Here is a 27,409-nt window from a genome sequence, read left to right as displayed (position 1 = left end):
AAGAAATTGAATACTTTTATTCTTCAAGGACACATTAAATTGATCAAAAGTAACAGTAAAGACATTAATAGAAAGACTTACATTTGAAATAAATATTGTTCTTTTGAACTTTCTATTTCTATAACTTTTAAAGATTCCTGATACAAAGAACTATCACAGTTTTTTACAAAAATATGAAGCAGCACAACAACAAAGTTTTCAACTTTGATAATAAAGAAATGTTTTTTGAGCAGCAAATCAGCATATATGAAAGTTTTCTGAAGGATCATGTGACACTGAAGACTGGAGTAATGATGCTGAAAATTCAGCTTTGCATCACAGAAATAAATTACATTTAAACACAGGTACAAAGTCCAGCAGAGGTGAAAGCAGATTAGGATGTCTACAGCAGACAGGTGATGTGTCTCAGGTCTATGTTAAAATGAACAAACCCAGAGGACAATTGTATTGCTTATTGGTAGCTTATAATAATAAGAAATGTTTCTTGAGCAGCAAATCAGCATATTAGAATGATTTCTGAAGGATCATGTGACACTTAAGACTGGAGTAATGATGCTGAAAATTCAGCTTTGCATCACAGAAATAAATTACATTTAAACACAGGTACAAAGTCCAGCAGAGGTGAAAGCAGATTAGGATGTCTACAGCAGACAGGTGATGTGTCTCAGGTCTATGTTAAAATGAACAAACCCAGAGGACAATTGTATTGCTTATTGGTAGCTTTTTATCAGTTCTCAATTATGAGTTAGTTGCTCATACAGTGCAGAGCTATAAAAGTTTGCTCCTGGAGGAATTTGAGGCCTGGTTTTGAGATCTGTATTTAGTGCTGTGCTTGATCACACGAAAGCAGTGTATTTTTAGGTGAAGGTTTATACATCTACATATGCAGTATGTTCGAAATGTTGTCAGCAAGATCAATTCAAGACATGGATCTGTTTTATTCAGCAGGACTGAACTTCCTCTTTCCAGAGCAGTCATAAAACCTTGTCTCCTTACATTTTCATGCACTGCACCTCAGGCAAACTTTTTGCACAGATGAAAAATGTTTTTGAATTTATCATTCATAATTTATAAGCTGCAGACAAATGGTTGTAAATGAGATGTTTGTAATATGTTCTCTATTAATTTTTACCAGTATACACTGTAAAAAAATATTTTTTATTGGAGTATGTTTTGCTAGCAAATACTATTTCAGTGTTTAATTCAAAATGTGACTTGCTGTTTTTTTGGGGGGGGTTTTTGTGAAATTTACTACCAATTTTTTAAGTGAAATGTTTTCTAAACCAGTTTAGTGGTACACAGAATAATTCAAACTTGTGCAAATGGACATAAAATTTACTGTAATGTATGAACTCTGCCTCAGGATTTAGTATTAGTCTTTTTAAGCAAGTCAGTTCATGTGAGATGCAGCAATTTTTTTTGTCAAGCTTCTTCATTGAGGAAAGACCTTATATTTTAATGTCAAATTTAGAAGGAAATCAGACAAAATAATAAATGTGTTTCTTTCCCATTCGTTGTTTTCTGTTTATCTTGTCTCTGGTATTATATGTCCTACATAACCTCTGACCTGGACTGTGTTTGAGGTCCAAGGCATGAGCTGCAAATGTGTCAGCAGGGTTAACAAGATCTATGTCAGCTGTTAATGCCACATCCATGTAGTTCATGCAGACTCAGTCAACTTAGTGAACTGGAGGTAGTATGCATGGGAGAACTAGCGTATGTACCCTCATCTGAGAGTGTGAATGTTTGTTAAGCATGTGTTTTAGAACCAGCGTGTCGTGTCTGTCGGCAGGTCGCGGGGCGGCGGTACTCTCTCTGGGATGACTTCCTGGTGCAGGGCCGGCGTGAGGGTCAAAAGGAAATGACCTTGGAGGAACTGCTGAAACACATTCAGGTTAAGCACACACGCTGTCAGCATCAGACACTTAAAAGACATCAGATACCATTCACACTCAGTCTCACACCAGTTTTTTCTAAATCTTCTTTGTCTTTTCTTTGGAACCAGAACTGATTTTTTAGTGCCACAGAAATACATGCACTAGTTATTGTATTTTTGATCAAATAAATGCAGCCTTGGTGAGCATAAGACACTTTTTCCAAAAACCATAATCTTAATTATTTCGAACTTTTTAACTAGCACTGTATAAAGTGCACAGTATGCAAATGTTCGCACTGAATATATGCATGATTTACTGTACTACATTTGACAAAATGTGCAGTATACAACCAGAGCACACTGCATTGTTTACTGGGATCACAATGTAGTGCACTCGACTTGACCTTTCATTCCTAAACTGACGAATGAACAGAGCTGGGTAGATTACTTACAAATTGTAGTCCGTTACTAATTCGAAATGACATGACAAAAGTTGTAGTTAGTAGCGTAATCTTTTCGTTTATCACATTGATTTACATACCATATCTTGTACCATATCGACATAATTATCAGAATATTAACTAATATTTAACACCTCCTTTTTATCTCATTATTTGTTAGGCTGCAGAAAGACATTTTCACACACAAAATTAAATAAAATGCAAAATAACTTATTTCCTTAATAATTGCACAACACTTTCTAAATTAAACATTGAATGTAAAGGTGCATTTGTATATATTTCAAATGAATTTTTTTATAGTATGTTTCATATCCTTTTTTTGTAAATTGTATGCACTATAGTTACTGTACAGTAATCTAGTACTTAATTCTCAACATAACCGATGTTACTTCGGCATAGCAGTGACCTTCCTGTTCCTCTATAATTATGAGCGAGTCCATACCACACCCTTACATAAATAAACACTCTCTACATTAATTCACAGCAACTATTCTTATGTAATCGTGTCTTATACTGAAGATAATGCTGGTTTATAAAGGTTTGGTTCTTCTTTGATTTAGTCAAAAAAGAGAAGAGGTATTTTTATTGATTGATAAACTTATTGTTTGTGCAGCATAACTGATTTGGTACGCACCGCGACCAAGTGTGAGATTCCAGATCACCAGCAGATGTTGGAGATCGTTCCCTCATTTGAAGAGGATGAGGACTGCCAGACTGTCCCGCCCATCAGATACCTGCTCAGGTGATGCTGGAATCCAGATGTCAACTATTAACCTCTCTCTATTAACTTTGATTCTAGGTTTATGCTGAACAGTCATGTGAATTTGTACACTGCAAAAATGACTGTTGAAAATAATCAACATGGTAAATTTAATAAGGTTTATTCTTAAAGGGATCATATGATGTTGCTAAAAAGAACATTTTGTGTATTTGGTGTAATGAAATGTGTTTATGCGGTTTAAGGTTCAAAAAACACGTCAAGTGCTTCACCTTCCTGTCATTTCTTCATATACATTTCTGTGAAACATTTGGCACCATGTAGAAGCATATGAAAACGGTCCAAAGTTTGGCACAACACAAAAGTTATACTTGTAATAATATTTTACTGATTTTATTGTATTTTTGATCAAATAAATGCAGCCTTGGTGAGCATAAGACACTTTTTCCAAAAACCATAATCTTAATTATTTCGAACTTTTTAACTAGCACTGTATAAAGTGCACAGTATGCAAATGTTCGCACTGAATATATGCATGATTTACTGTACTACATTTGACAAAATGTGCAGTATACAACCAGAGCACACTGCATTGTTTACTGGGATCACAATGTAGTGCACTCGACTTGACCTTTCATTCCTAAACTGACGAATGAACAGAGCTGGGTAGATTACTTACAAATTGTAGTCCGTTACTAATTCGAAATGACATGACAAAAGTTGTAGTTAGTAGCGTAATCTTTTCGTTTATCACATTGATTTACATACCATATCTTGTACCATATCGACATAATTATCAGAATATTAACTAATATTTAACACCTCCTTTTTATCTCATTATTTGTTAGGCTGCAGAAAGACATTTTCACACACAAAATTAAATAAAATGCAAAATAACTTATTTCCTTAATAATTGCACAACACTTTCTAAATTAAACATTGAATGTAAAGGTGCATTTGTATATATTTCAAATGAATTTTTTTATAGTATGTTTCATATCCTTTTTTTGTAAATTGTATGCACTATAGTTACTGTACAGTAATCTAGTACTTAATTCTCAACATAACCGATGTTACTTCGGCATAGCAGTGACCTTCCTGTTCCTCTATAATTATGAGCGAGTCCATACCACACCCTTACATAAATAAACACTCTCTACATTAATTCACAGCAACTATTCTTATGTAATCGTGTCTTATACTGAAGATAATGCTGGTTTATAAAGGTTTGGTTCTTCTTTGATTTAGTCAAAAAAGAGAAGAGGTATTTTTATTGATTGATAAACTTATTGTTTGTGCAGCATAACTGATTTGGTACGCACCGCGACCAAGTGTGAGATTCCAGATCACCAGCAGATGTTGGAGATCGTTCCCTCATTTGAAGAGGATGAGGACTGCCAGACTGTCCCGCCCATCAGATACCTGCTCAGGTGATGCTGGAATCCAGATGTCAACTATTAACCTCTCTCTATTAACTTTGATTCTAGGTTTATGCTGAACAGTCATGTGAATTTGTACACTGCAAAAATAAATAATCAACATAATCAACATGGTAAATTTAATAAGGTTTATTCTTAAAGGGATCATATGATGTTGCTAATTTGTGTATTTTGTGTATTTGGTGTAATGAAATGTGTTTATGCGGTTTAAGGTTCAAAAAACACATTACATTATTTTTTCTCCTCTATGCCCCGCCTTTCTGAAACGCGTCGATTTTTACAAAGCTCATCGGTCTGAAAAGCGAGGTGTGCTGTGATTGGCCATCTATCCAGTGCGTTGTGATTGGCCGAATTCCTCAAGCGTTTGACAGAAATGTTATGTCCCTTACCATATTGATTATAATGCGATACAAAGTAGTTTCGCTTTCACAACGAAACACACAGCGCCTTCACGACATGGTGGCGGCAACAACAATACTACAGCGAGAATAAAAATCACGCCTTCTTTCTTTGCGTGAACATTTGGGCGGCGTTATGCAAATCTTCCCACATCGTGACGTAGATATGTGGGGGCGTGTTAGAACGAGCCGTTTTAGGTAGGCGTGGTTGACTCTTAACTTTTATAAAGAATATCTCTTTGGATTTGAGACTTTAGTCTTTGCAACTTTACAGATCTTCTTTATGCACCAAGAGCTTGTAACACTCCAAAGAGAAAGGAAAAATTAAAATCGCATCATATGACCCCTTTAAAACAAATAAAAATATTGCCTACAAAACTAAACAAAAAAGTAACACTTTACAAAAAGGTCTCTTTTGTTAACATTAGTTAATGTATTAACTACACTGGAAAAAAAATTCAATCAGAAATTGCTAGTAAATTTCACATATAATTACAAAGAACCAGCAAGTAAAACATTGAATTAAACATAATTTGTAAGTAGAAAAACGTACTTCAATCATTTTATTTACAACTTTTCAAATTTATACTTTATAAAGAAATTATTTAAAAATCTGTAAATATATTTACATTTATTCATCTTTGTTAATGTTAATAAAAATAGTTGTTCATTGTTCACACAACTTGATTTTAAAAATGCATTAGTAAATGTTGAAATTAACATTAATTAACGCTGTAGAAGTATTTGGTTACACTTTATTGGTGTCCTTGTTACAGTGTAATTATACATTTAAGTACTGAGTAATATTGATTAATTACATGTACTTACTATATGGTTAGGGTTTGGCTTAGGTGATTATGTATGTATAATTAATTGTTTTTATAATAGTAAGTACATGTAACGTGTATCAAGGACACCTTAAAATAAAGTGTTACAAGGTATTTTTAATTCTTAGTTCATGTTAACTAATGTAGTAACTAATGTTAACAAATGAAACATTTTAACGTGTTACCAATATTTAAAAAGTCTCAAGTAAATGTATCTTGCTACCAAGAAAACAAGACAAATATGGATTAAGATTATGATATTTTGCAGTGCAAAGCTTGAACTGGAAAGTTTTTTGTAAAGAATCTCATTATTTTACAGTCTGTAAGTGAAATATCTTTCTGTTGTTTCTTTTAAACGTGTCTCCTGTATCAATATGACCCCTGTGGTTTGTTAATTCCCGCCCTCATCCCTTTGTTATGCAGTCATGACCGCCCACCCCTCACCTCACTATTACCATGAATGAAAGCATTTTCAGAGCAGAGCCAGAGACCCCAATGAGCTGCGTCTGCTTCAGTTAATTAATGTAATCACCTTTAGATGCATCTGTGTGCGTTCAGTCCTAATCACATTACAGCAGTGGGTCTTTCACAAAAAGACTTGACAGCTGGCTCTTTTTCTTGCTATTGTATTCTGGTTATAAGCCTTCAATTCTGCAGTAAAATTCTTAATATAAAAAAACTACTGTATCTGTCTACATCTCATATCATTATCAGTAAAGTCTTATTTTAAAGAGTGCATTCCATATTTTAGTCACTCAGCTGCTGCCTCTTAGAAATGAAGGATAATATTTGCACAGTATATGAGCTATTCGGTTTCATGTTGAAACTATGAACTATTGCACAACTCTAAGAAATTAAAATTGGTATACACATGAAAAGGCTCGAGTCATTTGACTGCAATTGAATGTAGGAGAACGTCAAACTTATGAGAGCTAAACAAATTGAATGTTGGGTTAGCATTGAAAATAATTGGGGGATTATGAACTGTAAGACTTATTAAAGAATCAGAATAAATGTATTGAAAATTGATGTCTTGTATTTCAGTTGAAACCGATTTATAAAAGCAGATTTTGAGATTTTTGATTTAAACTAGATATTTCTAAGGTGAAAACTATATGGTATAAAACCTGACTCAGCTTATTAATGCTTTAATGGCACTTTCATATTGTCAAATCCTCACTGTCATCAAATGTTTTGGAACATGACACGTTGGCTTTTAGAAAAACGCAGAAGAGTTTCTTTTATATAAAAACATTTATTACAATATTTATTAATACATAGATCAATATTAGATGTTTTCAGAAATAAACTCCAGTCCGTTTTCATAAACACATCAGATGTATCTAATGATGTCATTGCATATAATAGGCTGTCGACTCCCTGTCGTCATGACAGCGCCGATCTGGTAAAAGTCTGGTCCCAATTGGTGCAAACTTGTGTGGGACTGGTGAAAGAACGGTTTGGGTGCTTGAAATCCCACGGGACAAGACATGCGTTTAGTGCAAGCCTTTCTCTCCTCAACTCCCTTTGACATGCCCGCTAATTTCCGCCGCATATTGACCAGAAAGTCCTTGGCTATTTTGCGGCTGGCGTTCGGCTTGAGTTCTGCAGAATCTGGGCATTCTGGAAGATCCATCCAGTTCTTAATAAGATCTGCAAAACTGTTGTCCCCAAGAACCAATGGTTGCCTGTTACGCCCTCGGGTTAACAAAGACGTGGTCCAGTCCGATGGGTCGCTGGCCTCAAACGACGTCCAGCGCTCCAGGCATGCGTCTGATGTGGATTTGGGTCGGATTCGGTTGGTGCGGACGCACGCAGACGATGAAACGCGTACATTCCTCGTACGCCTCAACACCACACCCTCGTCCTGCCACGATGCTTCAGAGTATCCCGAATCAAAGTCCAGACTTTTCACGCTGCTCGGGGAGCCTTGAGGTAGACGGCCAACACTGGCCTCCTCATCCTCCTCTTCCTCCAGAGGACTGGCCAGGCAGCAGGCCGAATCGTAGGTGCCGGCGTCACTGACATCAGAATTCCGCAGGCGGCTGAGCTGCTCCCGCTGTTGTGCCCTTTTTTGACATGCTCGAGTCGCATATGAGCACTTTGATTGGTCGGTGGGTTCACGTATCTGCTTCAGATCCTGCAGAGACCTCATCATGTAGCGCATCTGGTCCCGGAAACAGTCACCTGAACTGCGAACGCACAGCTGGGGAAAGAAAGGAAAAAAAAGAAGAAAAAAAAAAAAAGGTTAGTGCCTTGACTACACAAACTTCAGTCTACATCATCTATAAGGGCACACTAGATGTAGATGCATTTTTCATCGCTATACCATTTATTTTTTGTAATATTAATATTTTGAATCACTTTTTTTTTCCATTTAAATTTCAGTTTTGGTATTTTTGTTGTGCGTTGACAATATTTTTGAAATTGATTTTATTTTCTGTTTTCATTTTAATTTTAAAGTTTATCAATATTTTAAATAAAATTTTTATATTTGAAGCTTTCATTTTAGTTTGTTTTAGTAAATTTGTTGTGTTTTTTCTTTTCCTTTTTTTTTTTTTTAAGATGTTTATTTCACAATGAAATGTTTTATGGTTTTAGTTATCAATAATAACCCAGCACTGTTTCAGTGTACCATCACAGTACCGACAAGATGAGCTTGTTCCTCAGAATTGTTCTAAATAAAACTGTAAATCCATTGTGAGACTGATGTGTCCAGAAACTATAATCGCCTTCGAAAACAATCCATGGACCAGGCCAATCAAACAAGCCATAAAGTTGACTGATTTTCCCCTCAGATGAAAGCAGTCTGGAGTTTTCCACGGTTTAATCCAGCAGCATTAATCAACAACATGATGAGTGGGAGAGAAACAAACACACAATCCATTTGGCTTGGAGTCTCGCGGGAGAAGAGTCAGAGTATGATGCATGCAGATACATCCGCACAGATTGTGGGAACGGGAAACAAGAGGAGTCCCTTCCTGCACTGCTTCTGGAAGAAAGAGAGGCCACACTTTTCCCACCTCAAGTTCATGATTAATGCACGGATTGTTGTGGTCAAAAAGGAAATGATGTCATTTTTTGGAACAATGCTACACTGTGTTGGCTGTAGTTCACAGCAAATGAACTGGGATCAGACTAACTGTGTACATCAAGTCTATTTGGGAGGGTTCAATACAAACAAAACTCATATTTACAGTAATGCACTTATAATTGGGAATTGCATCAGATGTTAGATATTGATCAGAACTGTAGGCTAGTGCCATTGCTTTGATTAAAAACAATATTATAAATAAAATATTAAATAATAAAAAAATATATTAAAATGATGCAGAAATTATATATAATTGCATAAATCTAAAATAAAAATAATAATAAAAAACAGATGTACATTTCTACTTTAAACCAGTGCTACTTTAGTATCATTTAGATACTATTAGTTTTTTTTAAATAGTTTATTTTTGTATTTTCTGTTTTAATTTTTAATTTTAAAGTTTTAATAAAGTTTGTTTGTCATTTTTATTTTTGTAAATGAATGTCTATAAAGTTTGTATTATTTATTTATTTATTTTTACTTTTAGTTATTTTAGTACATCAAGTTAAACTAAATGAAAATGAGAAGTTGCTTTGGCAACAAGCTGAAATAAATTATTTTTATTTTATTTAAGTTAACATTTATTTTAAGTAAAAATTTATTTACAGTGGTTTTAGGAATAGTTAACTATAAAAACACTCCAGAATGTCTTGCACCGTCCTTAATTCTATGAGAGAGGGGGAAAAAAGAAAGAAAAAAAAACCCAATTCCTCTAGACCAGGCTTGGCAATATCAAAAGACGATCCAAGTTCCACACCTCTTAACAACCAGAAAGTCCCTGTTTTCCAGCGATAACATCCAGCTTCTCTCAAGTGATTTCCTAAACAAAGTCAGGTGTGTTGCTACTAGAAATTCATCTGATCTGTTTAGGCTGCTTTTGTTTGGCGAGCGCATGGAGGACTGTTACCGCATGCTGCTCATGAAGGTAGAATATCATCACTCCATGCCACCTGGCAGCAGAGACGAAAGGATTTCAAGTTTCAGGGACAGCTGTTCAAAGAAAGACTTGGCTGTGTTTGGAATGGAGAACTAGCTTACTGAGAACTGTACATCATATATACTGTGCTGTGTAATTTGTATACTATATTCTTTTTAAAAAACTATGTTGAAATAGAATGCAATTTGCAAACAATAGTATATGCTACATGACCTCATAACATTGCACGATTAATTCAGCCAACGGCATCTAGTTATTCGGCTCAGAAATAATCAAAAAATATCCAGTCAAACTCTTCATTACCAATCCAATCAAAAGAGTAAAGAAAGAGATGAACATTCATCACATTAGAATTGGAAGTGCTGTCGGGTGCATTGCATTGTGGGATGTAGGATGCTGCAAAGTGTACTTTGTTTGTGCACTTGACATATCGGCAAATGTAATTGGTCATCTGTGTATTGCATGCATAATTGCTTACCGTGCAAAGTATAAAAACTATATACTGAAATAGAAACAGTAGCTATTGTACTATTCTGAACATACAGTATAGTCTGGACTATTATTTACAAATTCCCTGTTAAAAATTCTGAGGACAGGACAATGAATAACGTGGTTGTGAATTATTTCTGTGCAGTATCCCTGTTTATTGTGAAAAGGATTGTTTGTTTAACTAGTGTGGTTAATCCCGCACTTACGTACTAGCTACAGAAGGTTCACTCTGATTTCAAAGAATAGGTCACCCAAAAATGATCATTATTGAAAATATCTGTTTCCTCATGGGAACAGATTTGGAGAAATTTAGCATTCCATCACTCGCTCACCTATGGATCCTCTGCAGTGAATGGGTGCCGTCAGAATGAGAGTCCAAACAGCTGATAAAAACATCACAATAATCCACAAGTAATCCACACCACTCCAGTCCACCAGTTAATGTCTTGTGAAGCTAAAAGCTGCATATTTGTAAGAAACAAATCCATCATAAAGATGTTTTTAACTTCAAACCATTGCTTCTGTTTTAAAATACGACTCCTCTATCTGTTACATTGTCTTGTCTGAATCAGAAGAGAAATATGCACAGATCAAGCACCATTTACAGGTGAAAACAGCCCAAAACAAACAAATATGTCAGTGGATTTTGGTGTGAGAGGACAACAGAGGATGGACTTTTATACTAAAGGAAGCGTTATTATGGATTAGGGACTCATATTTTGGCAAGAAGCAAAGGTTAAAAGTTAAAACGGCCTAATGATGGATTTGTTTATTACAAATATGCAGCTTTTAGCTTCACAAGATGTTAACTGATGCACTGGAGTGTTGTGGATTATTGTGATGTTTTTATCAGCTGTTTGGACTCTCATTCTGACGGCACCCATTCACTGCAGAGGATCCATTGGGGAGCAAGTGATGGAATGCTACATTTCTCCAAATCTGTTTCCATGAAGACAAACTCATCTACATCTTGGATGGTCTGAGGGTGAGCAAATTTTCAGCAAATTTCCATGTAGTTGGAACTATTCCTAGTTGACCAAAAAATTAATATTTTGTTATAATTTCTCACCCAAGCTTTATGACTTTCTTTCTTCTGTGGAACTTAAAAGAAGAAATGTTGAGGAATATATTTTCTACCCCAAAATGGGACGTTACAAGTTGTGTGGACGAATGTTATGGTGCTTTTTGTGTCATTTTGCAGCTTGTATCCCCAATAATGTTTGTTATATAAACAGGAGTGGCAAGTATATTCTACAAAGTTTCTCCCTTTATGTTCCACAAAAGAAAGAAAGTCATACAGGTTTGGAACGACATGAGGGTGAGTAAATTATTGTGCACTATCCCTTTACGTAGATTATCCATCCGTGACATCTGTGCCGTTCACAAGAACAATTTATCATTTATACTTCCCGAGAAATGTGGATTTCTGTCTTTGAACTGAATCTCACCGATTCCTACAAAGTACCGGAACGGAAATAGTCCTGTGGCTTAAATAAGGCTTATTATTCACGGCGCTGAACTGTCACAGTTCTTTTGTGTTCTTCAGATCTCACAGCCTTCATTGATTTATCAAAGTGGATGAGACATGTATTGTTGGGTCTAGTGCTGGTTTCAGGCTTCGCTGTATGCCATGCTATAATGACGGCACCAGTAACAGCATTGGTGAATTATTTAATGGGTACGATTTCCCAGGGGGCCGTGCAGAGCCTCTGTTACCATGGAGGCTGAGCCAGCCATGTCATAGAAGGGTGTACTCACTGGTACAAGTTTGCATTTCAGCATTCTGAATATGCAAATTAATGCTAGTGTTGTACGACTGTGCATTATATTCATGCATATTTATATAGAGAGATGCTTTATTGCTGCATTTCAACAGTAAAGAGTATGATGTTGGTGTTGGTTTAAAATTTTACGAAAACACTTAAATTATATATTGCAGAACTAGATTTTTACATTTAATTGGTGCAGTTCCATGAAAAACTAGCTACAATACCATAGTTTTTCTAAGGATTTCTAGTTAGATTTTTGGGAGTTGCTATTGATGGCTGATTAATGGATGTCAAAATGGTTTCAGAAAAATTACAATGATGATTTTTTTCTTGTATATATTACCATTATTATCTTGGCATCTGTATTTAATGCCCTTTAGTCAGTGTTATTTTAGTATCATTGAGATACTATTAATTTTACTAATATTTCAATTTTTTATAATTATTTAAATTTCAGTGTTTTTGTTATTTTTTATTTAAAAAAATATTTTTAAAATATGTCTATATAGTTTTATATATATACATTTTTATTTCAGTTTTAGTTATTTTAGCTCATCAAGTTAACCTAAATAAAACAGAAATATTGCCTTGGCATTATCTGAAAAAAGAAAATTTTATTTTATTTAATTTCAGTTAACATTTATTTAATTTCAGGTAGATGGTTGCTAGGGTATTCTAAGTGGTTGCTAGGTGGTTTCTTATTGGCTTAAGTCAAAAGAGTCCAGCTTTAGGTCTCTTTGATCTTCTGTTCTATAGATACTCAAATCTAAAAATCATAAAACATACTTTATGGTGTAATTTTGTATTGACATGACATTTTAGAATAAAAGAAAAAATACATTTATACAGTAGATGTGGTTGATTTGCAAACAGACAAAAATATATAAAAATGCACAGGTACTGTAGTATCAAGATAGCACTATTTTTAATTCTAATGAACTCTACATGGCTCTTTCTACATATAGAAGCAGTGCGGTGCGTGTAGCGGTCTAAGGATTGATTTCCATTTGAAGCATTGACTCACTGTTTGTGATGGTCCTGCTTCATGCTGAGAAGGAAAGGACCAGCAACTCCAGCATTAAAATATTCATGCTGAAAATGGACTCTAAGCCATGAGCTCAATTAAAGAGCCCCTCTCCATGCGTGCAGCACTTTAAAATGAGGGCTTTGCTTACTAGTTCTCCACTCTGCCCGTCCGCAGGGAGAGATGAAAGCCGAGAGAGGAGGCTGAGATGAGGGAATGAGAGGATGAGGATGGGGATGCTCTATATAAGTTCAGTTTTATTTTTGTGCTGTTAAATATGTTGAGATCAAGGAGCATGTGAAATGAACCGAGCTTTGAGAACAAATGGAGTTTATATGAGGTGGCTGACCTAGACAGCATCTGTTTATTGATACAGTTTGTGCTTTCTCCCTTTGTTCGCACATATTTAAAGGTGAAGTGTGTAATTTCTGCGCACCAGCATCAAAAAACGGGAATTGCGTAAATGATTAATAACCCTAAAAATAGCACATCTTTATGAACCTAAAACTTGATAGTGCTCCTTTTGTTCACTTTTTTTAATAGAATACTTTAAGATGTAATTTTAAGGTCTGTCAAAGATCCAAAAAGGTGCAATTTTTTCACCATAGTCATCTTCTGCCGTTCTGATGCTGATTGATGGCTATCAAGATGGTTTCAGAAAAATGTCATCGCCTTTTGCATTTTTTTTCACATTCTAGATATACTACAATCATTGGCATCAGTATTTAATGCCATTTAGTCAGTGTTATTTTATTACTATTGAGAAAGTATTCGTTTTATTAATATTTAGATTTTTTTCAATATTTTGCATTTTCATAAACATTTTAGTTCAAATTTGAGTAATTTTGTTTTTGTCATTCTTATTATTTTTTAAATATGTCTGTGTAGTTTTTATTTTTTTTACTTTTAGTTATTTTAGTACATCAAGTTAAACTAAATGAAAATGAGAAGTTGCTTTGGCAACAAGCTGAAATAAATTATTTTTATTTTATTTAAGTTAACATTTATTTTAAGTAAAAATTTATTTACAGTGGTTTTAGGAATAGTTAACTATAAAAACACTCCAGAATGTCTTGCACCGTCCTTAATTCTATGAGAGAGGGGGAAAAAAGAAAGAAAAAAAAACCCAATTCCTCTAGACCAGGCTTGGCAATATCAAAAGACGATCCAAGTTCCACACCTCTTAACAACCAGAAAGTCCCTGTTTTCCAGCGATAACATCCAGCTTCTCTCAAGTGATTTACTTTACTTTCACTTCCAGCTCTGCTGTAGCCATAAAGCATTTGGAATTTTTTGGGAATGCTTTTGAAAAGCAGAAAAAACACCCATGTATGTGTACAGACGGGTTGAGGCAGAGCTATAGGACCAGTGACCACTCCATGATGTTATCACAGCTGTGAGAACTTAGCCATTTGGCTTTAAGCTGTGTGTGTGTGTGTGTGTGTGTGTGTTTGAAAAGCCAGCGGTTGCCAGAGGCCATGAAAAATGCATAGAGTTGGGTAGTGGTTAACCTCCATCATTGCTGAAAATGTACATTACATTTCAAAACCAGATTACAGTTTAAAATGGTTTATAATCCCTGAGGGAGGCACATAATGTGCCAGTGCATGTGTCACATTAATATTTTAAGTTAAAACTATAGGACTATTAATGCGGCATATGAACAAATGAATTCAAGATGCCAGATACAGCTTTTGAGACTCTAAACTGACATTTTAGTGGAACTGGCATTGTTATTATTACTGTAAAATCAGATCAACTTAACATGGGATCTACTTTCAGAATTTTTTTTTTTTTGTATTATATTTTAGTCCCAAACCACACACTATGGTTACCAGGGTACATTTTTGCAAGAGTTGCTGCAAATTGTCCTCTCATAGACAATAAATTATTTTTATTTTATTTAAGTTAACATTTATTTTAAGTAAAAATTTATTTACAGTGGTTTTAGGAATAGTTAACTATAAAAACACTCCAGAATGTCTTGCACCGTCCTTAATTCTATGAGAGAGGGGGAAAAAAGAAAGAAAAAAAAACCCAATTCCTCTAGACCAGGCTTGGCAATATCAAAAGACGATCCAAGTTCCACACCTCTTAACAACCAGAAAGTCCCTGTTTTCCAGCGATAACATCCAGCTTCTCTCAAGTGATTTACTTTACTTTCACTTCCAGCTCTGCTGTAGCCATAAAGCATTTGGAATTTTTTGGGAATGCTTTTGAAAAGCAGAAAAAACACCCATGTATGTGTACAGACGGGTTGAGGCAGAGCTATAGGACCAGTGACCACTCCATGATGTTATCACAGCTGTGAGAACTTAGCCATTTGGCTTTAAGCTGTGTGTGTGTGTGTGTGTGTGTGTGTTTGAAAAGCCAGCGGTTGCCAGAGGCCATGAAAAATGCATAGAGTTGGGTAGTGGTTAACCTCCATCATTGCTGAAAATGTACATTACATTTCAAAACCAGATTACAGTTTAAAATGGTTTATAATCCCTGAGGGAGGCACATAATGTGCCAGTGCATGTGTCACATTAATATTTTAAGTTAAAACTATAGGACTATTAATGCGGCATATGAACAAATGAATTCAAGATGCCAGATACAGCTTTTGAGACTCTAAACTGACATTTTAGTGGAACTGACATTGTTATTATTACTGTAAAATCAGATCAACTTAACATGGGATCTACTTTCAGAATGGTTTTTTTTATTTATTATATTTTAGTCCCAAAACCACACTATGGTTACCAGGGTACATTTTTGCAAGAGTTGCTGCAAATTGTCCTCTCAGCGACAGAAGTGAATTGACCATTTGTGTTACTAGTCCATAACTCAAAACAACATGCTGATGACATTTTGCCAACCCAAGTTACTGTTACTAAAATATAAAAATCTCGACTAACTAGCATATCTAATTTTATATTCCGTATATACTTAAGTTTATTCAATATGTGTGTTCTTTTTTAAATTGCATGACTTAGACTAAAGACGCAACCCTTGTTACAAATAATATCATATTTTCAGACAATAAAATCGAACAAGAACAAAACAAGCCAAGTAAAACACTTACCATGTTTATTTTTCGTATGCTGAGTTAGTCCACCTTGTATTGTTTCCCGTTACCCCTGAAAAAACAAGACAGATGTGGCTTAAATATTTTATTTAAATAATGCACAGCTGCGTGTATATGCAACCTAAGGGCGTTTGAGAAACTCACCAACTGTTCACAAAAAATATACAAGAGTTATAAAGTACTCCAGAACAACACAAACGCTCCTGCAGCAGACGCGTCTCCTGCTCGTGTTGTCAGTCAATGCGCGTTTGGACTGAGCGCTTTTGATCGCGCCGTCAGTTTCCAGTCAGGACCATCTCCACCAATCAGCGACATCCGTCCGACTGCCAGCCAATCATAGAGCGAGAAGTGAGACGTGAGCGAAGAACAAGCGCTTCGCACCTGAGAGAACTGCAGTGTAATGGACTAGATGAACTTGTTAATTTATAACAAAATCTAAATTAACAAGATAATTATAACATTATACAATTAAATTAAATAAAACAAATTATAAATATAAAATTTGTCCAATTGTTATTTTATAACAAAGAAGTATGGTATCAGAATCAAATGAAATCACACATGAAAACACTACCATGGTGCTTTTTGATAATTTTTTTGTTAATGTATTTTATTTTATTTGACGTACAAATTATCATGGTATTATTTTAAGTACTTTAGGGTCCTATGGGATTCAAATATGGAATTTACTCTGTAACCTGATATTACCATCACTGTATCATTTTTAATAATATTATCTAGGCTAATATTTGCCCGAGTGTAGTTTGAGTTTGTTGGGTTTTTTTATGTAACTAATTAGACTTAGCAACTAGTTTACACAGCTGGATTGCCAGTCATTTTGAGTTCATTTTTTACACAAAATGTTCCTCTAGCGCCATCATGTGGTCAATAAATGACACTGCAGAAATATTCTGAATATGAACTACAATAGCATGGAGAAAAAAGAAAAAAACATTACCTGGCATGAAAATCAAGTTCAGCAAAAACTAATTTGCTGCATCACAAGACAAAAAAAAAAAAAGACAAGGAGCACAGGTCTATCTTACATAACTTTTATTTCCAACGAAATCTTATGGTATTTAGATATTTAGACTGTGATCTAAGTTTTATTTAGCTCTTAAAATGTGCTCAACACTTTTACACTTTTCATTTGATAGCGTGAATAAGAACAGCCCGATGATCTACAGACAGTGAAAACAAGGCACAGACATCGTGCTAAAGAAGGGATGGGACCGCAACGGGAAGGAGAAACGTGAGGGCAGATATATAAATGTTACACGTTAGTCAGTTCTGGACAGTGTCAAAGTCAAGCTAGTAGAGAGAGTGAAGACATGTGAGGGAATGTCACGCCGAGCAATTTCATATGATCCGTCATGCAACAATATACAGCTCGAGCCAGGGATGAAGAGTCGCTGTTACAAAAGAGATGTCTCGTTTTCTTTCTGTGCTCGCATTACCTTTACAAAAGAAGCATTTTGCACATCCATAAAAGAAGTCCTCACCCACCTCATTGGTAAACTGTCAAAAACAAAACATATAATCCTGACTCTCCACAAGTTTTCTGGCAGAAAAGAACTGCAAAATTAAATATTTACACATTGAGAACCAATTTAAAATCAGGTTCAGGAAAGAAGGATGGTGTGCTGGAATTCGGCGAAGTTTCTCTTTTCCTTGTTCACAAGTCTTTTTCAGGTCGTCACATAAAAAACAAAAACATTATGATTCTTATAGGTAGGTAGCTGAAGGCAGTCTAGCATGTCGTGTAGAACCAGCTCCATCAAACAGTTTACACCTTCCTGAGGAATAATCACAACCAATCAAGAAGGTTAATACCAGTTTTTCACAATTATGAACACGTTCTGTTCATTTCAAACCTAACAAACTTACTATATGTTAAATGTTTTGTTTGTGAAGTGTGCTTGTGCTAGCTTTAAATGAAATTTGGTTTGGTAATTATTCATTTTAAAAGGTTACGGTCACCAAGTTGTAATATTTTTACTAAGCATGGATGCATAAAACTACACAAAAGCGTCAATTAAAATATTTTTATGATTATATAACAAAACAATGCTGTACTTTTGAACTTCATATTCATCAAAGAATCCTGAAATCCACAAAAATATGAAGCAGCATTTCAACCCTGATTAAAAGAAATCAGGGTTTGAAATTAACACCCGCCAAATGCGGGTAAAAATCAGCTGTGGCGGGTAACGCTGTCAAATCACTAACCAATTTGGCGGGTTAGTTTTCGTAAATTATGTTCACTCATTAATTTCTTTGGGAAGTTCATGCAAGCCAAATCTGCGCAGGTTTAGCGCTGCATGATTCAGTCTATTAATATGCATTAAGAATGATCACATAATTCAAGATAAGGAGGCAGAAAATGTATATATTTATATCAATTCATATAGTTAATCAATATCACACGAAGAGTGCCGTTTTTTCTTTAAAAAATCAGCATGGTTACATATGTGATATTTATTTTATACAACAGTTCAATAAACAATAAGTTAGTATCAAGAGACTTACGTTTTAGACACCATATTGGCTGTTTTTGCGCTATTTCTGTGCTATTTCACCAACTAAAAACATTCCAAACACAGCCACAGTTCTGTTTTTGCGTCTCTGAGCAACATGACGTTGTTTTGTTTCTGAATGAATTTGCATTATTATGCTGTTACATTATGATTATATATTCAGTGGCATAAAATGGTCTTTAAAATGACAATAATATCGCTTATCGCAATTATTTCTGGGGCAATATATCGCACAACAAAAAGTTGTTATCGTGACAGGCCTAAGTGTAAGTGTTCCTCAAATGTTTGAAAAAGCCTTTATTTGATGCCGTTTTTGAGCAACTATGCTCATGCATATGAAAGTGTATCTGAACACAGGTGTATTTAATGTGCGTTTATTAACCTTATCATTCTCTTGGCCACCTTCATTAAAAAAGGCCGCAGTCCTTTAGGTTGTTTTTGATGATGACGTCAGTGACGGCGTCGAACACAAACTGCACGTTCTTCGTGTCAGTCGCACAGGTAAAGTGGGTGTAGATTTCCTTGGTGTTTTTTTTCTTGTTGAGCTCCTCAAACTTGGTCTGGATGTAACTGGCAGCCTCATCATATTTATTAGCTCCTGTATAAAAACCACACAGAAAATCTTGTCATGCAGTTTTAGTTACTTAAACCTTTCAAAAAAACATTTTCAGCAAAATAACCTTATAATTATCATTATGTTTTAGTCGTACTACGCATGCCAAAAGAAGTCAAATGAATGTTCTGTGTTCTACTGAAGCCTCATCGGCGCATTTGTGGGTTAATAGTGATCATCACAAAAAATCATTTAAGCAATGGTGAAGTCAAAGACCTGAATACTCAGGGAAGCAGATGGTGAGAGGGCTGCGCGTGATCTTCTCCTCAAACAGATCCTTCTTGTTGAGGAAGAGGATGATGGAGGTCTCGGTGAACCACTTGTTGTTGCAGATGGAGTCGAACAGTTTCATGCTTTCATGCATGCGGTTCTGAAAAAAAAAAAAGGAGTGTGACTTATTGAAAGCTGAAGATGCTGCACAGTAACTCAACACCAGAGTGCGCTGTCAGCTTGTGTGTGCGCTATGGAGAGCATGTAGACTAGTTTAACAAGGATCTTATGAGTATTAGTTATGCATTAGTCAGAGTTGTGACGGTTGACAACACAAACGACACCAACCTAAATCAAAATGGGTAATTTCTTTCAGAAAAGAACACTGTTAGAATTTTTTTTATATCCCACATGATCTAACAGCTTACATAAAAGAGCCTTTTACTCTTTTTAAGAACAATGTACTACACTTAAATTGGTACTAATACTATCAGTATATCAATGCCAATATTAATTGCATAAAATGCAACATGAATAAAGAAGAGAATTTGTAAACAATACTTAGTTTTTTCTGTGATTTTGGCCAAAAGCCCTAAACAAGTGTAGCTGTCGACATTTTAAATCGTTTTAATGCATTGCTCAACATTAAATAATGAATTACTTCCCCAATCTTAAAGGGGTCATATGATGCGATTTCAATTTTTCCTTTCTCTTTGGAGTGTTACAAGCTCTTGGTGCATAAAGAAGATCTGTAAAGTTGCAAAGACTAAAGTCTCAAATCCAAAGAGATATTCTTTATAAAAGTTAAGAGTCAGCCACACCTACCTAAAACGGCTCGTTCTAACACACCCCCACATACCTACGTCACGATCTCGGAAGATTTGCATAACGCCGCCCAAACGTTCACGCAAAGAAAGGTTGAGCAATACATTAAAAAAAAAAAAGAAATATTTCCCCATTCTTATTATAATTTTATATGACATCATTTTTTATTTTGTTTAAATGTATTGCTCATCTTTAAAATAATGAAATATGTCAGCCATCGTATGATAATTTTGTTTCATTTTAATATATTGCTCAATCTAATGAAAATGTTATATTATATATCAGAAAATAAAAATAGTTTGTAATTGAAATGTACAATTCTTGGACAAGGTCTGCAAAACCAATCATACAATTACAAATTCATAATTCAGGTTTACTGTTTGGATAACCCACAATGTTTTCCATGACTTCTCCCGTGGCTCTGATTACAGGATAAGGATTTTATTTTAAAACTAAACCTTTCCAAGCTGTATCTGAAACTCACCATCTCCTCATCTTCTGCCAGCACCAGGTCATAAGCGCTCAGAGCCACACAGAAGATGATGGCTGTTACTCCCTCAAAGCAATGGATCCATTTCTTCCGCTCTGACCTCTGACCTCCCACATCAAACATCCTGAAGAGAGGAGGGAATTAGGAGGCCATAAAAAGAATATTTGATGTTGGAGTACTGAAATGCAGCAGCATAAGGTGAAAGTGTCACTTTTCGCATGCCCATTAACATTTCATGAGGGTCTCAGAAGAACAAGATAATGAGAAACCACTTTCTACCTGAATCCTTTTCACTTCTCATATATATATAAGCTTTACCATCTCTATAATACCCTCCTCTACGCATCCAGAATTCTTATTTTGTCACTGATTTTGAATATATTATATATATATATACAGTGGGTTATATAAAATAAATACTTAAATGATTTTAGCAAATGGCTGCAATATAACAAAGAGTGAAAAATTTAAGGGGGTCTGAATACTTTCCGTACCCACTGTATATATAAAATAAATAAATGTATCATTATTAAAAGCTTTTCACAGTACTTTGGTATGCCCATTATAATGAATAAAAATAGTTATTGCATTTAAATAATTTTTATCATAAAATAATGTCTAATTTCTATCTTACACCAAGCATTTTGTCATGTGCCTGAGGCACTTCACTGAGTTTGTACTTAGAAAATGATAAACAAAATGTGCACAGTGTCTATAGTTTTTGGCAATAATTAAGTTTTCCTTTCATTTGTGTTCCTTTCTTGCGAAAAAGATTTTTCTAAGAAAATGCAAGATATTTTCAGACTTTAAAATAATGTCCCTCAATCTGAACTCAACCCCGTCACACTAACCATTCTATGCCCATCATACATTTAGTCTCCACCCATTTACCAGAAATGACATCATTCAGGTTTCTTTAATAGTGCTGCAGAAAATGGTTAGTAGTATCATACTTTTTATTCATATTTTTTAGGCATATTATAGTCAGGGAGGGTACTGTCAAGCTTAACATCTGAAACCGGTCACATAAAATTATTTTTCAACATTTTATTTGAATCCATAAGTATATACAATGTACTTATTTTATTGCTGCCATATATGGACTACTCTCCTTCACTACACAAGCAGCAGTGGCCATTTTGAGTGAAAAACCACAACCCCATCATCACACTCAACCGTATCACACATATATATATGTGTGACCCTGGACCACAAAACCAGTCATAAGGGTCAATTTTTCGAGATTGAGATTTATACATAATCTGTTGAAGGCAATGTATCCCTTCAAATGTGTTACAGTCTTCAACCCCGACACACCTTGTCTATATTTTGGAAAATAAAATAGGGAAGACAATTAAGAATGAAAGCATTTCTTACTGATTACCATCTGACACGTTACGGACTAAAAGAATATTTACGGTAAGAAATTTACAAAACATCTTCATGGAACACGATCTTTACTTAATATCCTAATGATTTTTGGCATAAAAGAAAAATTTATAATTTTGACCCATACAGTGTTTTTTTGGCTATTGCTACAAAAATACCCCAGCGACTTAAGGCTGGTTTTGTGGTCCAGGGTCACATATATGTTTTTATTAAATTCATTATATTCACATAAGCATGTGGTGATTGAATTATTTCCCACTGTAATGGCAACAGTCTGTAAACCATGAGAAAGGACATGAACAAATGTGCCCGTGTTCACAGCTGATCATATATAAATATATAAATCTTAATGTAATTGTAGGCAGGAGACGTTTCTGCTAACAACAACAGATGGACTTGGCATTGAGTTCCCTGCTTGAACCTGCCTCCCATCATGCACCAGTGTTTATGCATGGGTGCTAAAAACCCTTTAAAGTCAAATTCTGTCTAGGGAGAGATTTGTAATTTAGTTTTCTGCTGCCACTCCTCGCACGATTCTGTTCCTCAAGTGTTTGTGTTTATGCAGCTCTGAAGTACATGGATGAAATCTAATTAACCAGCAGGCCGTGTGAGGTGTGAGCTGCAGTGATCTGACAGAGGTGAACGAGAGAAGTGAGAGGATTTAACTGCTGAAAAACACACAGCCTCCAGTGGATTACTGCTTTCATAAACCAACAACATGACAAAAGACATCAACCAGCGTGTTTAGTGTTTAAGCCAACACTTTTACACTACTGTGCAAAAGTATGGGGTAAGTTTTTTTTTTTAAAGAAATATTCAACAAGTGTGCATTCAATAAAAAAATTAATTGTTACAAAAAAAGGACATTTTACAAAATGCAGAACGTTCTATTCATAAAAGATTCAAATATGAAGCTGCACAACTGTTTTCAACATAGGTAATAATCAGAAATGTTTCTTGAGCAGCAAATCAGCATATTAGAATAATTTCTGAAGGATCATGTGACCCTGAAGACTGGAGTAATGCTGCTGAAAATTCAGCTCTGCGTCACAGAAATAAAACATATTCAAATAAAAAACAGCTATTTTAAACTAATATTTCACTATACGAGTGACAAAAAATATTGACCTTTTTCATGATATTCTAATTTTTTTAGATGTACCTGTAATTTACGGTAAGAAATTTACAAAACATCTTCATGGAACACGATCTTTACTTAATATCCTAATGATTTTTGGCATAAAAGAAAAATTTATAATTTTGACCCATACAGTGTTTTTTTGGCTATTGCTACAAAAATACCCCAGCGACTTAAGGCTGGTTTTGTGGTCCAGGGTCACATATATGTTTTTATTAAATTCATTATATTCACATAAGCATGTGGTGATTGAATTATTTCCCACTGTAATGGCAACAGTCTGTAAACCATGAGAAAGGACATGAACAAATGTGCCCGTGTTCACAGCTGATCATATATAAATCTTAATGTAATTGTAGGCAGGAGACGTTTCTGCTAAAAACAACAGATGGACTTGGCATTGAGTTCCCTGCTTGAACCTGCCTCCCATCATGCACCAGTGTTTATGCATGGGTGCTAAAAACCCTTTAAAGTCACATTCTGTCTAGGGAGAGATTTGTAATTTAGTTTTCTGCTGCCACTCCTCGCACGATTCTGTTCCTCAAGTGTTTGTGTTTATGCAGCTCTGAAGTACATGGATGAAATCTAATTAACCAGCAGGTCATGTGAGGCGTGAGCTGCAGTGATCTGACAGAGGTGAACGAGAGAAGTGAGATGATTTAACTGCTGAAAAACACACGGCCTCCAGTGGATTACTGCTTTCATAAACCAACAACATCACAAAAGACATCAACCAGGGTGTTTAATGTTTAAGCCAACACTTTTACACTACTGTGCAAAAGTATGGGGTAAGGTTTTTTTTTTAAAAGAAATATTCAACAAGTGTGCATTCAATAAAAAAATTAATTGTTACAAAAAAAGGACATTTTACAAAATGCAGAACGTTCTATTCATAAAAGATCCAAATATGAAGCTGCACAACTGTTTTCAGCATAGGTAATAATCAGAAATGTTTCTTGAGCAGCAAATCAGCATATTAGAATAATTTCTGAAGGATCATGTGACCCTGAAGACTGGAGTAATGCTGCTGAAAATTCAGCTCTGCGTCACAGAAATAAAACATATTCAAATAAAAAACAGCTATTTTAAACTAATATTTCACTATACTTTTACTGCATTTCTTATCAAATAAATGCAGCTTTGGTGAGCAGAAGAGACTTCTTTCAAAAACAAAAAAATCTTGTAGTGTAATGTAACAAACTTATCGCTGTTCTGTGCATTTTGTGCACGTCTATATGTTTAAACATCAAGTCCATCTCTGTTGTGAGAATTTCATATCCTCACTTAAAATCCCAGCATGACCCAGACATTACAGGAGGTCTTACCACTCGGGCGGTCTCTCTGTAGTCGATCTTGAGGTTGCTCATGGCTTTAATGATGGCCATTATGGACTGGATGGTGTTGCTGTAGACCACGGCTCTGTACTGCTTACACTCGTCTTCTGAGTAGCCGTCTTCATGGATGATTCTGAACATAGGGAAAAATGGCATAAATGAACAACAAAAAAACATTGACCTAAAAGAGCTGTAGAGAATGGTATAATGCCACCTGGGAATGCTATGTAACTAAAGTAAACTAAACTACATTAAACTTAACTAGAGAATCTTATAATGATTTCTGGGAATGCTAAACAAATAAAGAATCTTATAATGGAGAAAAAAAAAAAAAAACAAAAAAACAAAAACAAAAAAAATGAAATAAAAAGCAGAAAATCATATGCTGTCCAGAAATGCTAAGTAAAATAAAAAATCAAATATCAAATAAAAAATAATAATAAAATAAAAGAGTGGAGAATCTTATGACATCTGGGAAAATAAAATAAAATAAACAAACAATATAATAAAATAACAATATTTGATCATATCAAGATATAACAAGCCATTTTTAGGCCCCGTCCATGACGTCATCAGCCCACGTCTCGCCCATAGTCAGACACCGCTACGTCACGTAACGGCAACAAAAACATGAACAAACACTGAACAATTGTCTTTTTATTAACTAACATTAACAATAAATGTATAGTTCCATGTTCGTATACCGCGCGCAAAGTTTATGCGCATAGTCCAAGTCTTCTCCGTTTTTAGTGTATCTCTGTGGCAGAATTACAGCGCCACATACTGGTCTGGCATGTATACTACATCGTTTTGTGTCGGTTTCGTGTGGACGCAGATATTTCTTGAGACGAGGGGAAAAAAAAGATCGGATAGGGAAAGCTCTGGCTTCGTGTGGACGTAGCCTTAATCTCAATTAAAATTATTACAAAACTCTCTGAAATAATTTATTTTAATTGGTCTGATTGGTAAATGTGTCAATCACATAAGTCTAAAGAGGCCTTTTTTTGCCAACTAAAACCTAATATGTAGCCTATATTTATTTTGACAATTGATATTGGCAATCATATAAACTATATCAGCCATAAAACTAATTATCAGCCATTGGCAAAAAAAAAACAAAACTCAAATTTCACAACCCAAGTCGGTTTCCAGTGCTGATCTGTAATGTGCATCATTTAACGCATTCCATATTCACTAACGTCAGCAGATACTGTCATCTTCTCTTAGTATAAGTGAGTCAGCAAATATAAAATAGGCCAGTTAGGCCTTATTGACATGATATTTTACATGGCATCTTTATCAAAATCATTTAAATGCACAAAGAAACAACTGAAAATGTCAGTAAGGAAAACATTAGAAATATATTAAACAAAAACAATTGTTTTTCAGCAGCTCAGAGGAGATCTGTAATGTGCATCATTTAACGCATTCCATATTCACTAACGTCAGCAGATACTGTCATCTTCTCTTAGTATAAGTGAGTCAGCAAATATAAAATAGGCCAGTTAGGCCTTATTGACATGATATTTTACATGGCATCTTTATCAAAATCATTTAAATGCACACGACTTAAAAGAAACAACTGAAAATGTCAGTAAGGAAAACATTAGAAATATATTAAACAAAAAAAATAGTTTTTCAGCAGCTCAGAGGAAAGGAAGCTCAAGCTAATGGATCTTAAAAGGTTTGATCAAATGAAGCTGAATCTTCATACGCTTAGTAAATGGTGCACAGAAGAAATGTGTGATACATGACACCTTCAGGACTGGTACTCTGGGTTATAAAGCAGCAGAATCTGCAGCGTTTGAAACTCCCGTCTTCTGCTGGTAACACTTATTGTCATTGTAACACTGTTTCAGCTTAAACCTGCATTAATGACGTGAGTGTGAAACTGTGCTGTCCTCATGAAAAATGGATTGAGATCCCAGCGCCTGCAGTCAAATGGAAATGATAAAACTACTCAAGGCTTTCGCTATCTCTCTTTGTGCATTCACCTTCTACTTACACTCAAAGATATATATATAGTCTAATAAAAAGACTAAGAATAAATGCGCACATTTTTCATCCAATACATTTAAAGCTTGCAAAAGATGTACAATGATGCTTCAACCCAAACAACTTTCATTTCTCTCACAAAACGGTGACCTGTCTGCTCTGCATATAATTGCACACCATTTTATATATAGCCTTTTTATTATTTTTCTCCTTTTGCATAATCAAGTAATTGCAAAAGAAACATTCAAAATGAGTTTTTAAAAAAGCATTCAAAGACAACAAAACATTCAAAAGTGGAGGTGTTTAAAGTGTTTACTTTTATTCAGCAAGTATGAATTAAATTGATCAAAATTGACAAAGAAATTTGTTTTAAAAGATTTCCTGTTCTTCTTAACTTACCATTAATCAGTAAGTACAGTTTTTTTTTAAATACAAAATATTAACCATTTTCAACATTAAAAATAAGACATTTCTTGAGCAATCAGCATATTAGAATGATTTCTGAAGGATCATGTGACACTGAAGACTGAAGTAATGATGCTGAAAATTCAGCTTTGCATCACAGAAATAAATTACATTTTAAAATATATTCAAATTATAAACAGTTATTTTAACTTGCAATAATATTTCCCAATATTATTATTATTATTATTATTATTATTATTATTATTATTATTATTATTATTATTATTATTATTATTATTATTATTATTATTATTATTATTATTATTATTATTATTATTATTATAAGGTAACCATTTCAAAAACAGGTAAAC

The 27,409-nt window shown here is 34.7% G+C and overlaps 3 protein-coding genes across 3 annotated transcripts in view; 1 reads left to right on the top strand and 2 right to left on the bottom strand.

Annotated features, from left to right (window-relative positions):
* The window catches only part of LOC107708073 (ubiquitin-like modifier-activating enzyme 1), a 38,152-nt gene extending 36,280 nt beyond the window's left edge, over nt 1–1,872 (top strand). Inside the window, exon 23 of the mRNA XM_016512217.1 lies at nt 1,755–1,872. Within this exon, the coding sequence (XP_016367703.1) occupies nt 1,755–1,766 (12 nt within the window). The 3' untranslated portion in view covers nt 1,767–1,872. The remainder of the gene's footprint in view (nt 1–1,754) is intronic.
* A 5,088-nt stretch (nt 1,873–6,960) lies between these two features.
* LOC107708110 (protein FAM212A-like) lies at nt 6,961–16,446 on the bottom strand. Its single transcript, XM_016512257.1, has 3 exons — nt 16,247–16,446; nt 16,100–16,154; nt 6,961–7,925 (listed from the first exon to the last, which is right to left on the bottom strand). The coding sequence occupies exons 2-3, from the start codon at nt 16,100–16,102 to the stop codon at nt 7,053–7,055; spliced, it is 876 nt and encodes a 291-aa protein (XP_016367743.1). The 5' UTR covers nt 16,103–16,154; nt 16,247–16,446; the 3' UTR covers nt 6,961–7,052.
* Nucleotides 16,447–16,742: 296 nt separating this feature from the next.
* The window catches only part of LOC107708041 (guanine nucleotide-binding protein G(i) subunit alpha-2-like), a gene marked incomplete at its 5' end in the record, with an annotated part of 14,724 nt that continues 4,057 nt past the window's right edge, over nt 16,743–27,409 (bottom strand). Inside the window, 5 exons of the mRNA XM_016512189.1 lie at nt 16,743–17,898; nt 19,022–19,237; nt 19,469–19,622; nt 20,772–20,918; nt 24,630–24,771. Of these exons, the coding sequence (XP_016367675.1) occupies nt 19,047–19,237; nt 19,469–19,622; nt 20,772–20,918; nt 24,630–24,771 (634 nt within the window). The remainder of the gene's footprint in view (nt 17,899–19,021; nt 19,238–19,468; nt 19,623–20,771; nt 20,919–24,629; nt 24,772–27,409) is intronic.

Source organism: Sinocyclocheilus rhinocerous, unplaced genomic scaffold, assembly GCF_001515625.1.
Source record: "Sinocyclocheilus rhinocerous isolate Xijiao unplaced genomic scaffold, SAMN03320098_v1.1 scaffold113, whole genome shotgun sequence".
NCBI lineage: Eukaryota > Metazoa > Chordata > Actinopteri > Cypriniformes > Cyprinidae > Sinocyclocheilus > Sinocyclocheilus rhinocerous.
This window is presented reverse-complemented; position numbering and strand designations above follow the sequence as displayed.